At 41.5% G+C, this 13151-nt stretch overlaps 1 protein-coding gene across 2 annotated transcripts in view; it reads left to right on the top strand.

The window, feature by feature from the left end:
- The window catches only part of IGF1R (insulin like growth factor 1 receptor), a 188824-nt gene that overhangs the window by 32484 nt on the left and 143189 nt on the right, over nucleotides 1-13151 (top strand). For both annotated transcript variants that reach the window (XM_075431314.1, XM_075431313.1), the window contains exon 2: nucleotides 1073-1618. In XM_075431314.1, the coding sequence (XP_075287429.1) occupies nucleotides 1073-1618 (546 nt within the window). The remainder of the gene's footprint in view (nucleotides 1-1072; nucleotides 1619-13151) is intronic.

Below are 13151 nucleotides of genomic sequence, written 5' to 3'. Positions count from 1 at the left end.
TCTTTTTTCCATGTTTTCCACAGAAGACCAACTCTGAGGGTTTCCAAGAACAACAGCTCTCTGTGCTCTGTAGTTCTTTGTTTCACATGAAAGTGCATTTTATGTGTCTCATTATTACATTATTAGAACACTTTTCTTCCAGCTCCTTTACAATTTTTATTGTGCTATGTGTGTAATATGGAAAGACCTAATACATAGATTTATTGGGGAATGATCCTTTCGGTCATTGTTTTCTTGAGAGTGCATGGAGTTCAGCCTGCTGTTTTCAGGGGAAATTACTCACTGTGGTGCTGTGTGTTCTTCTAAATAATTTTAATCCTGTGTTTCTTAGAACTCAAGAAACTTTTTTGTATCTTGGTGCCCAAATCAGTGAAACTTGCAACAGGAATTCAGTGCATCAGCTACACATGTCCAAGCACTTTCTTCTCTTCCCAGTCACAGTGCAGGAAGTGCTGAGCACCTTTCTGTGGATTTTGTGGTGTTGCTGATCTATCGCAAGACTAGCGTTTGAGAATTAAGGCTAGGTTGGCTTGTGACCCTGGGAAGAAAGAGTGATTTGAGATGGAAGTTGTCATTGTTGGGAAAGTGTTCCCCTTTATGTGCATGTGTCTTAAGGCGGGGTGGAGGGTAAATTAGTAATGTGGTGACCAGTGGATCGCGCTCTATATTACCTAACTTGTTTGGAGTCAAGTTGCTGAACCCCTGCTCTGGTCACACATGTCATGATGTAATTTGAAGCAGGGTGTGCAGATGCATTCGATTTATCATTATGTTCCTCGACCTAATGCAGCTCTTTTCAATGACAATAATAAACAACATATCCCTGTTTGCTGAAGAATATAGGTAGCTTGCATATCTGTGCTGGTCCTAGTAGTGTTTGTAGTGATAGGTTGAATGAGGTGAATGTTCAATGTAGGTGTAAATCGAAGTACTCATTTCCTATTTTAGCATTGCAATCTAATTAAGAAGGTAAAAATGTTATGGCTATCAGAATATCCTACATATGTTCCAACTTCAAAAGGCTTAAAAATGCCTCGCTTACTAACTTCCCTTTCTACTTTTACATTTTCAGTTTGCGGGCCAAATGTTGACATTCGCAATGATATCCATGAGCTGAAACGCCTGGAGAACTGTACGGTAATTGAGGGTTTCCTTCAAATTCTGCTCATCTCTAAAGCAGAGGATTACCGCAACTTCCGCTTCCCAAAGCTCACTGTCATAACTGACTATTTGCTGCTGTTCCGTGTGGCAGGCTTGGAAAGCCTCAGCGATCTCTTTCCCAACCTCACAGTCATTCGTGGGAGGAACCTCTTTTACAACTATGCCTTGGTTATCTTTGAAATGACAAATCTTAAAGAGATCGGGCTTCACAACTTGAGGAACATAACCCGCGGGGCCATACGAATTGAGAAGAACTCTGACCTTTGTTACCTCTCCACGGTGGACTGGTCTCTGATCCTAGATGCAGTGTCCAATAACTACATCGTTGGGAATAAACCTCCAAAGGAATGTGGGGACTTGTGTCCAGGAACAATGGAAGAGAAGCCATTGTGCGAGAAGACATCTATTAACAATGAGTACAACTACCGCTGCTGGACCACCAGCCACTGCCAGAAAAGTAAGATTTGGGTAGATTTTGAGTTTTTGTTACTTCTTTCAGCAGTAAGGGTTTAATTTTATAATTTTATTTTAAGCTCTTTATCAACTTGAACTTTTATTCTGCTCATGTGTCTAGTAGGCATAACGAGTTACCCAGTTACCACACAAATTGATTTGTTCCCAACCAGTAAAGGATCATCTCACTTGATTTAAAAAAAAAAAAGAAAAAACAAAAACAAAACCAAAAAAAAACGGGGGAAAACCCCCACAAAACCCCACCACAAAAAAAAAAACCACAAAACAACCCCACACCCCAACAAAAAACAAACAAACCCCACAAACTTTCTGGGTTACTTCCCCATAGAAAAGATGCAAAGTAAGTGTAGAACTTCAGTCATTGTAGCAAAGCTGGAACTAGTTTTACTTCCCTTGAGGACTTTGGCAGGAGGTGGCTGTGAAATGCCATCTCCTCCTCCTTGCTGAAGTGATGTTACATGTGTGCCAGAGTCATTGCCGTACGCAAGCTGTTAACTGCACTTACTTTGACTTAGTTCTTTGCCTCCCTTGGCATGTACCTTCAGAAATTCCTGTAGTGGTAAGATTCTGTACTTAAGATCTTCTACTGAAACCAGTTTTTGCGGTACAGTCCGTAGTGTCAAAGTGTCAGTGGATATCTTGACCCTTAGTGAGATGATCCTTGCCCATTTTGTTCTTGTCTGGCATGACGGGGTTTATGTCTTTCTGATAGCAAGTTTTAGCAAAAACAGAACCTGATCTCTTCTTACTTTTTAAAAATAGAGGAAACATACATAGTTTACTCAAATAGCATGATTATATGGCAGGCTTTTTGAGTTCATCCTGTAACTTTATGAAAGCTGAGCCCTGCAGTATCAGTAGGGCTTAATTACAAGCAGTCGTCACTGGGAGGAACAGTTCCTAAATTCCACTTGTAGTCTTGACCAAAGCTGCTATGACAGGAAACACCACGGTGTGAGAGGAAACAGGAACAGGGCTGCATTCAGGTTATCTTCGTTTGGGGACGCTGTTTTTCCTAAAGTGGCTCATCAGTTGCTTGTGAAGCCCTCGTGTTCAGTTAGAACTGAAATTAAAGTACCTTCTAGGGCAGTTCCAGTCAATGCATGCCAAAAATATACCTGAAAAAAGGCGTTGGAGGGGCTATGCTTTTATCAATACTTCTTACAGGAAATAAACTTTGTTTTTAAATAAAGAAAAGAAAACCCCTTAGCCTGTTACTGGGAGACTCTGTCAAAGGTGAGGGCATGAACTGCATTGCTTTCTTACCATGTGTTGCTATGAGCTGCTAGGCTTCTGCAGGCCAGATCTGTGTCTTTGTTAAAAGGATGTAACTGTTGTCTGCAGAGGGTGACCTCGGTGATGCCTGTGCAACCTCATTGCCTTTAGTGGTTTGAATGGATGTAACTAGAGTGTATTTGATGACACATAACGACTTACTTGCTTTCTGTTGTGTGCTCTGGCTTATTTGGAGTAGACTAAAGTAATGTGCAAGAAAAGTGTTGACTTCTAGGGGAATGATAAAATAATTTGGATCCCAAATGCACGTGAGAAGAGATCTGTTTAAGTAAGAGGAGGTCATAGTTATAGTGTGATGGCAGCACTTTTAAGGCAAGGGTGTAGGTAATGTTTACCATTTCCTATATGTTTTCATCTTCCTTGCATGGGAGAGTGTGAAGAAGAAAGCAAGTCTTGGAAAAGAGCCTTGAAAGGCTTGTTAGAAGCTTGTGGAAAAGCAATGTAGTTTAGAGTATCTTAGGATGAAGAGCGTATAAAGAAATGATCATGTTCTAACCAATAAAAGGAGTGAGATAATTGGACCTGTTTAATCTTGCTTGCTGTAATAAGCCACTGACTTCAAGAAAGGAGACTTTAAATTTACTAGCCATTCATCAAAAAAAAAAAAAAACCCACACCCAAAAAACCAAAACACCCAAAAAAACCAAACAAAAAAAAACCAAACCCGCCAGAACCCAAAAGTACAGCCATTCTGAAGAAAAACAAGGGAGGTATAAATGTGCGGTTGTTCAAAAGCAAGCTTTTTGTCTGTCCTGGTAGATTGCTTGGATGCTTTGGCAGTGAACTCCTGATCTGGAGAGGACTCTTGCAGTACAAAATTACACAAGACATGAAAAAGAATAGCAGCAAGGACTTTTAAGTTACTGAGTGTTTAAACCTGCATTTTCCTACCAGTAGAGATAAGAGACCTGTGTTATTTTCCAGGGAATGTTTTCCTAGTGTAGTATCTAATTTAACCCTGACATTCTCCTTGTGCGTCACAGTAACGTTAAACTGAAAATGCTGTCTATCACTCAGGGTTCCTTTATGCCTTTTTATTTTTCATCGCTGTGGATCTGTGGAGGAGTGTATATTAAATCCCTTTTGTCCTTGTTTAGGCTTTACGCTAAAATATCTGCAGTTGGTGGGTAAATGTTGTGTGGGAACACTTAGTACTTTAAGTAGCCTGGCTTCTGTTTAGTTTTGCCATTCAGTGGAAGTTGTTTTTTTTCCTTCTTTTTCTTGTTCACAAACAAAGGAATAACCCCGTGCTTCCTTCAATATAACTTGTGCAGCAACAATGTTGAGGGTGGAGGGAGGAGAGAGGGAAGGATATGCTGTGTTTGACTTAGAATAATCCATTGACATTTCTATGGTAGAACAAGCTACAAAGAAGCTGTAACTTCAAAAATTTTTTAAAAAAGGTTTTAAGGTTCAGCATAAAGTGTGAGTGGCTTCTCTGCCAGTTTTGTTGCCCTGGTTTCTGTGTAGCATACATTCCTTTACCTTCGAGTGCCCCAAGGCAGCAGCCTTACCAGTTTGCTCGCTTTGGAGCTGCGGCGTGCTGTGTTGGGTTTGGCAAGCTATCACCTCTCTGACTTGCACCTACTTTTCTTTTGGCCTGTCAAATGCCAACTGTACTTCACTTGGGTTGGAGGTACGTGTAGAAGACTCCCTCAAGATAAAAAGAGAGTCCTGAAGTTGTTTGCATCAGTGGTGGTGCTTTGGGGCACAGGTAGAGATGGAAAAGATAAAAGTTGAGCATCCCGACGTACAAATAAGATTATGGGCTCCCCCCCCGGAGGTTGTGACTGCTGAATATGTTTATGGACACTGCCTGTGTCTTACTCAGTGACTGATGTGAGAACCAGAAAAACTGTTCTGCTGTACCCCTTGAAAGAGTAGTCTCTGGTGACATGATTGCTTTGCCTGTCCGTTGGTCTACTGTGAAGAAACCTTTTGTTGTTTTCTATATTCCTTCTACTGATGACTAAGTTTTGAGGTCTGCTGCCTTGGTCACTAGGTGTTTGATAGCCTGCAGCAACCAAATCTAAATTACAACCATGAAAGCCTGTCTGGAAGTTCAGGATCCCTTGTCTACCATAACTTTTGTGGTTTTTTTCAAAAAAGTCCACCTAATGCTTCCCAAGACAAGTCTGCGTTTGCTGGGACCGGAAGAAATAAACTAGGCAAACTGTTTATATAGGAAAGTAATAGAAAAATTAGCCATGATCTATAATATGAGATCTGTCGTGTGTGGGTGTATTTTCATTCTTAACTTCACCTTAAATATTTGTCTGCTCTCTTACCCACCCCACAGTTAAGTTGGAGATGCTCGTTTTCAAGTATTAGTGGAAACCCTTCCTTTCCTACTCTGATAAAAGAAAGGCTGCGGGGAGGGCAGGCTATTAACACCCGCTATGAAGGGGTAATGGCTTCAACTGCAGCTTCTGTGTGAGAGGACAAGAGCACAGCCTGGAAGTCTGGGTCCTCCCTTTGGGAGAGAGCAAATTATAGTGCTGCATGAAGGGATGAAGTAGCCACGCTTCACATAAAAACAACGAAGGCGAGTATCTGAAGTGCGCGAGGGATCTTTAAGATTAGATTTGCCACTGGCCTGAAAAAATGTAGGTCTAAATTGTCATTGTAGAGAGAACATGGATTAGTGGTGTAAGCATTAAGCAGTTGTTTCAAAAGAGGCGAATTTGACATGAAAAACAATAGCTCACGTAGATCGCGCTTCACAATACAGATCGCGCTTCACAATACAACAGAAGAAAACTCTCAGCTTCCGAATGTGTGAAACTGAAGACCGTGGAAAAGGCATGTGAGGATTTGGAGACTGATAAGGAAGCAGATGGCAGCTAAGCACGAAATGTTTTTAATGAAAATGTATCCTTATTCCTTTTTGAATTGGTTTGACAGTGGCCTGAAAAGATATGGTGTATGTGGGGAATGAGGAACAGGAGGGAGAGAATGACAGTGAGTGGGAAGAGTGGTCCATATGTACCTTCTACTAAAATGTTTAAACATATGGAGACAGTAACATGATGTATTCTCACAAATATTCGGAATCTGCTCCTGTTTGTTTACATGGAGCTCAAAAGATAATGCAGTTGAGTGGTATTGTTTGACATAGCTTCATTGACTTGTGCAGTACTTAACCAGTGTACGCCATCTGGGAGTCTGCTCCCTGTTGATTCAGCAGAGTAGTGGTGAAAACCATGTGCTGGGTGGGTTTTTTTTTTCCCCTTCTCTGCTTGTTTTCCCCTCTCTGAGGAGTATTCAATGTATTCCACTGCCCTTTAGAAATAGTGAACATGCGTGAACTATGTAGATGTGAAGAGAGAGAGGAAGAAGTTGGGAGCTAGAGGTGCCAAATTAGGTTGCATTTATTTTGCTTGAAATTGCATCTGTATTCTTTATTTGCTGCTTCATTTAAGTTTTTTTTGGTGTGTTTTTCTTAAACCCCGAAATACAGTAGGAATAGCATGTATAGGTAGAGGACAACATGCTTTAAAAGTTTTATTCTTTTAGCAAGGAAATTTGATGTGGTATAGTGTGAAGTGAAGCTAGTCTGTGTAATGTCAGTCCTACCCTAACCTTTGTTGGGTTAAAAAAAACCCCAAAAACTGCAAACCTGAACACACTTTGCAATGGACAGGTTGGTTGTCCATTTGGTTGGTACGCATACTCTCCAGCAAATAAACATCTGCTGAAAGGAATAAACAGAAGAGTAGACAACAACAACAAAAATACTGTAAAAGGTGCAGTTGGTGTCACTGAGTTAGAAAAATCTGGAGCACGTTAAAAAAATGTTGTTAGTGTTTTCATTGTGAATGAAGTTTTTTCCTGACTGTTGCTCCCCTCCTGAGAAGCCTGCTCTTCAGCCAAAGATTTCCCAGAATTTTTGTTATGGCTGTGAGAGCATATTTAATTAGTAAGTTGGAATGGCTGCAGAGCAGTTTAGGCCAGTCTGCAGTTAATTACTGTAGCAGAGGTTTATATTCTGAGAAAAGGGCTAAAATTAAACAAACATATACTTGCCATTTTTCTTTGTTGTGTTGCAAAATGCCGTAACCTGGGAAGAATATCGTGAATCTTGCAGTCAGCGCTAGTCACCAAACACTAAGTGCTAATGTTGAATACTCATATTGGCTTCCTAGTTTCTTTTGGCACAAAGATGTGTAGTGTTTTTGAGTGGACTTCAAATTTTGAAGTTTTGTTTTCCACTATTAAAAGACTGGATGCAATTAACTAGGGGAAGTCCTTGCGTTGCAGAATGATGCAGTAAATGTTGCCGTTGTTTCCGTGGCAGTACAGTATCATGTAAGTGGGTGTCAGGGTGGTTAAATGTATATGCCCATTTATTCTGAGTAATATGAACTCTATTTTGCATAGAGACCATTCTGATTTAAGAAAAATGAGGATTAGCAGTTCTAAAGTTAACCCCACGATAAACTTGCGCAAGCTGGGAAGTGGAGGCAGAGTTTTTTGTGCTTCATATAGGTACAACTTACTTGCAATTAAAGAAGAGTGTGTTGTGATTGAAACCTGGCTGGGCAGAAAGCCGATCCTGGTTTTAAATTTTTGCCTTGTGAAACTTTGAAATCCTGAGTAATCTTTATTGCTACTACAATATGGACTTACTTGAGTTGTCTCAGGCCAAGCAAGTGCTTCACTATCAGAATAACAACTGTAAAAATATAGTTGGAGATCACTTATAGGAAATAATCGTTCCCTGGTTTTATGGGTCGCATGTATGTTAGTTCTCAGTTCAGTTTCTCTGAAGCTCTGTGGTAAAGGGTGGGGAAAAAAAACAATGCCAGTCCTTCTTACGAGAAGATAGAAACGCATCACTAGATTGTCACGCATACAGTGTGCAGTCTTTAATGTGTAGTGCTCGAAAAGCTGTCCTGGTCTAACCTCTCATTATATGGAGGCTCATGGGAGAAGGGAAGGGACTTGGTAGCCCAAGGGGCCTGAGGCTGTGGAGCAGAGTGGGATGGGAAGATGATGTCTATGATCACATTCAGATTACATCACATTTCTAAGATGTTGCTTATTTATTTCAAACTTCAAAGAAAAATTACTTTAAAACCTCAGTAACATCCTAAAGTTACTTTTCAAAGGTACTATATGTTAGTGATGGTTCAGCAATTTGATATTCTGTTGCTAGCTAGGGTTGGAAACCGAAGGGCTTTGGTTTTACTTGCAGCACTTCTGCTGTTCATAGTGACTTGCTTTTGTCCTAGAGGAGACTGAGGATGAGGTGTTGTTTAGAGAATTATTTTTTGTTTTGCTTTCCTGTGCAGCAGTACCACGTTAACTCTATGAAATTAAATAAGCATCTAAACTTGAGCCAAATCTTTGATTAACCTGCTTATCATGGACTTTCAGGCCCCATTGATACATATCACACATACATTTGTTAATAGAATAGATAGTTGTATTGGATAGTTAATTACATGTAATGTAAGACTTTAATTTTATGATGAATTTGCAAAACAACTGGGAGCTGGGAATAGCTAGCAGTGTTATAGGGGAAAATGTTAGGGAAATGTCAAGTGGAAAACCAGATGAAAACTGCGTGTTTGCTGTGTTCTTGCAAATGTTGCAGGGACAAGGCAAACTGAGCCTGGCTTAGCATTTTCCACAGTTCTCTGTGGCTCTTATCCACGCAAGGAATCCTGTTTGCGGTGCATTGCTAGCTTTCCTGGGGATTTCTGTTTTGACAGTTAATGCTTGTGTGGATGTCTAACGAGGGGTGAACTTGAGCTGCAGTCTTTTTGTATTGGTGGGGGCCCTGAAAAGATCTGTCCTCCACCCAGCTGTCCATTTTCATAGAATTTATAGAAAAACATCTTTTATGATGACTGATCTGCAATTGAATTTGGCTGAAATGGGGTGAAGGAGGTTTGGAGGTGGGCATGTGAACAAACTCACTGAACTTGCCAGCCTACTTTTCAGAAGAAGTAAAGGTAAAACTTAGGTTCAAGCCTGGATAGCAATCATGGCCTCTAAAAATTTTGAATAGTAAGTGCCATTTTCCCCTCTGCAAGCACGCATGTATGTAGGAATGAATTGTCCTTAAGCATTTTCCTGGATTGTTTTCATGTGGTAAACAAGTTTTCCAGCATTAAACAGTGATGAAACAACTTTTGTTTAGCCTTCCTTCCCGCTAATAGTGTGATTTCCTTCTCAAGTCTGTTTATGGCTCCGAGAATTCACTTGTAATGGAAAGATGCTCGGATAATAGTATGTTAATACAGATGGTTGAATTGCCTTTTTCTTCTGAGGTGAACGCAGCTTGGTTCAGTTGTCGACTGTCTCTTCCTCCCCCTCCCTGTGAAATTTTCAGTGTTTGGAATGGAATGTGCATGTGCTATCAGTCAAGCGCTAAAACTGATTTAGCAACTAGTTTGTCCACCATAAAATGGCAAGGGTCTGAGGTGCCTGGAATCTGGGTTTTTAAAGCTAGAAACTCTATGCCTTTCAGTTTTTTGTTTACTGTTTCTTGCTGGGCAAAGTGAACTTGTAGTTACCTGCCTAAAGCATGGTTCTATATGCCCTGACTGATTATTAAATCCATTTGTGTAGCCCTGGACAATGTGGGCAAGAATGAATTCAGCACATGACTTGAGGATCCCTCTTGGAAAGTCGTGTTTTTTGGAATTTGGTTGCCGATTCGTATGTTCAGAGGGATTTGAGACGCAGCTCGAAGTTCTCATCGTTGTTCGCTGGAGTTCAGCTTACGCTCTTAGGTGGATCAAACTTCCAGTTTGTTCACCAATGTGACCTTCCTAATGTGGTTTTTCCTTGTTGCAACATACAGGGTTTATAGGCGCTTAACTGTTCCCTTCTTAATAAACAGTGCTCTGTAGCTGTTGAGACTCTCATCTCTTCCCAGCATACTCATCATCCCTCCGTTAATGGTTTCTCTTACTTTTTACTAATATAACTCAGTTGAGGGGTCCGTGTCTCCTATTTTGTTTTTTTCCGGCTGATGTGTGAAGGATATATATGGATGATTAAAGGTTATAGTTTTGGGAAATGATGCCATTTAGGAAGCATGTTTGAAGTGTCGAGCGCGCAGAGAAAGTCTTTTATATCAATGCAGGCCTTGGGAGGAGAAGATGTTTTTCTATGTATAGAAACTTCCCGTATAGGATGGCAAGAGAAGGCTGCAGGGGGATTGCCTGTCTCTTTAAGTGGGTTTATAATTGGCTAGGAATTTTTGTCAGCTTAGTCACTGCAGCATTCAGCGGATGAGGGGAAAAAAACCACAGGCCCCAACCGTTACGGCCGTGGATAGGCTCTGTCATCCCAAAGGAATGCATGTGAACAAAACACTTTGTGCGGTGCAACCGTTGGCCTAAACAGTATTGCATTCTTAGAGCAGGCTCTGAGTCACATGGAGCAGATGGATTGTTTCACTAAAATGGAAGTTATGTATCACTGAGCACTCGGGTAGAGCTTTTAAGCGTGGTTCGAATAGGTCACGATATGCGGGTGTGATGTAAAGGTAAAAAACAAAGCAACAGAGCAGTTCGTTGTTCTGTGGTTGAAGTAGTTTCTGTCGCATTAAAAAGGCAGGGAAGTCTTTTGCTTTGTTAATTACTGGTCTGGCCCACCGGTCTAAAGATTTTCTCTACATTTCAGACAAGCATGGTCTTAATTTTGAGGCACTTTGTGTTTGTCAGGGAAGCTTCATGCTACCCAAACTAATCCAAAGAAACCCCTAGGTTTTTTGGGGGGGAGGGGGGAGACAGGGCGGGGGCACACACACGACCCCAAACCTGTTGACTGTTCTAGCAATGAAACCAGCTGCTCAGCTCTTCTTCACCTACCCTGCTCAGCCTTTTGCCCCAAAATCTATCTTCAAGCTGTTCTCCCTAGTGCCCATGCCATATTGATTAGTGAGAGATGTAGGTCTGTCTCTGTGGGTGGCGTTACCCGTTATTTGGCTTTATCTCTTACCTTTAAGGGATTTGAAAGGATCTGATAGGAGCATTGCCAGTCTGCAGCCTTCAAAGCGTGCAGAGGAGGAGCTGTGACTTCTGGCTAAACAAATCCAGAGCTGTCAAGTGATTTTTTTTTTTATTATTATTATTTTTAAATTTCCCCTTCCTCCCGCGTTGTGGGGAATCCTCTTTAAAGAGTGATCTAGGATTTAACGGAAAACCCAGCCTCCAGTTGGTCGATATTGACAACTGCTATCATTTGGCAGGCTGTTGCAGTTTGGAGTGGAGCAAGTTTGGAGGTCTTAATCCAGTTATCACTAAGGCAGGTGTTTCAGAATTAGTGCCTCTCCATGTAATATGAATTGAATCTTAAATCATTACAACACAAAGGGGAAACATTGACTAAAATCCCTTCCATCTCTGGAGCTTTCCTCGTGAAGGCAGCACATGAATAGGAACTCTGAGAAGATGATTTACTTTTTAAGTGCTTGCTGAAGGCTGTTTAGCAGAATCAGAATTGACTGGTCCACGTGAAACTCTACATGCAGAACCGAAATTGCAGTGAGTCACTGTCTGATCTGTCTTTTGTGATCTGAGAGTCTGGGATAAAATACTGCAGTGGGTGTTACAGATAAAATCCAGTATGCAAATCCTCAACTCGGAGGTGAAGCGTTCTTCCTCTTCTGCTTACTGCAGTTGTTTGTGTGCATCCATTTCTCTTATGTAGAAGAGAAATTAAAATAATCAGTAATACCTTGCTCCACAAAATGAATACAGTGGTGGGAGGGAAAACAAATACCACTTGCAGCAAACCAGCTGTAGAGAGTTTTTTAAATTCAAGGGCTGGTTTAGGATCGTGGTTTGCAGGAGAATATAAGCAATTGGAATATGTCTTACAGATGGAAAAATTCGTATTCCTAGGCAAGGATTTTATTCTTTTCTGCCCTTAGGAAGCTTATTCGTATGGTTAGAATTGGCTGCACATGGCAGATGATCTTTTTAGGAGAAAAGTGAAATATGGGTAAGTGAGAGGGCATTTTTAGTGTGGGGAATGCAGTGGAAATCTCTCAGTATGGCAGTGCCTGGTGAAAGTGGTAGGCTGCTGAATCGTGTGGTGGTCGGAGGTCCCAGACTCTGGCTTCCTGTGACTTAGGACCTGGGCTGCCTGGTCTCAAAGGCACGTTTTGCTCTGAACTGGCATTGCTGTAGTGTGGCACTGTTTTAATTGTACTCGGATCGGTGTGCTGTACCTATGATGTGCTGCTAGGGCTCTGGATACAATGTCCATGTGCTTCCGGGTTAGATAAATTCAACATCATGCATGTAGTACCTGAAAACTTCAAGCTGTGATGCTTTCTTGCTTGTCTACGTATTAAATATTTATTAAAATAGTAGCTGTCCTGGAATGAGGGAGGAGGAGAAAATATTGCTGAACACCATGGGGCTTACCAGTCACCATAAATGGTGCAAAGCTCTGCGCAGATCCTCCAAAAGATGTATTTTGTTTACGTTAAGTGTGCTTCATAAACAGTATCTGCAATAAGGTTACTTCAGTGAAGTTGCATAGCAAGAAGTAAAAACGTTTGCTTTTCTGTATCTGCTGAGTGGGCTGCATGATCTGACCTGTATGTGAGGGTGCTGTCTGGACAAAGAATGTCATGAGCAAGTGGACAGCTATTTTGCAATGTTATCCTACTCATTATTCTAGTATCCAGGAGACATTGGAATTATTGCGAATAACTCTGTGCCATGCCTGGTTAAACACAGTGCCTGAAAGCAGGAGCTAAACCCCCCCTAAAGCGATGACATCCCCAGCCTCTAATCTTACTTGTAAAGGCTGAAGGAAAAGGAGAGTTTCTTCCTAGCTTGTGATCCCAGCAACAGCAGCAAGTGTGGCAATAATTTGCCTGGATTCTTGAAAGCCGTGCTCCTGTCTTCCTTTTAAGACCTCTGCCTTTCCTGTCCCCCCTTCCAATATGCCGGGGAGCCTGCCCTTTGCCTGCCTGGTCCTCATCGCTGTTCTCTGCAGCAGCACAGAGATGATGTGCCTGTCTAGTTCGTTCTGCTGCTGCTTGGTAAACTAATGAGCAGAGGCATTGCAGCTGCCAGGAGGAATTCCTTTCCAGCAGTTTTGCGAGAAAAGTCAGCAGGATTAGGGCCTGGTTAAAACTTGATGTTTCAGCAAATCTGCTATGCAAACCATTTGGGTGAGGAAGAGAGCAACCAGAGTGGCAACCAACTTTGCTTGAGGCAGAAACGAACTGTGGGAACAAGAAG

This window comes from Opisthocomus hoazin, chromosome 10 (assembly GCF_030867145.1).
Source record: "Opisthocomus hoazin isolate bOpiHoa1 chromosome 10, bOpiHoa1.hap1, whole genome shotgun sequence".
Lineage (NCBI taxonomy): Eukaryota > Metazoa > Chordata > Aves > Opisthocomiformes > Opisthocomidae > Opisthocomus > Opisthocomus hoazin.
This window is presented reverse-complemented; position numbering and strand designations above follow the sequence as displayed.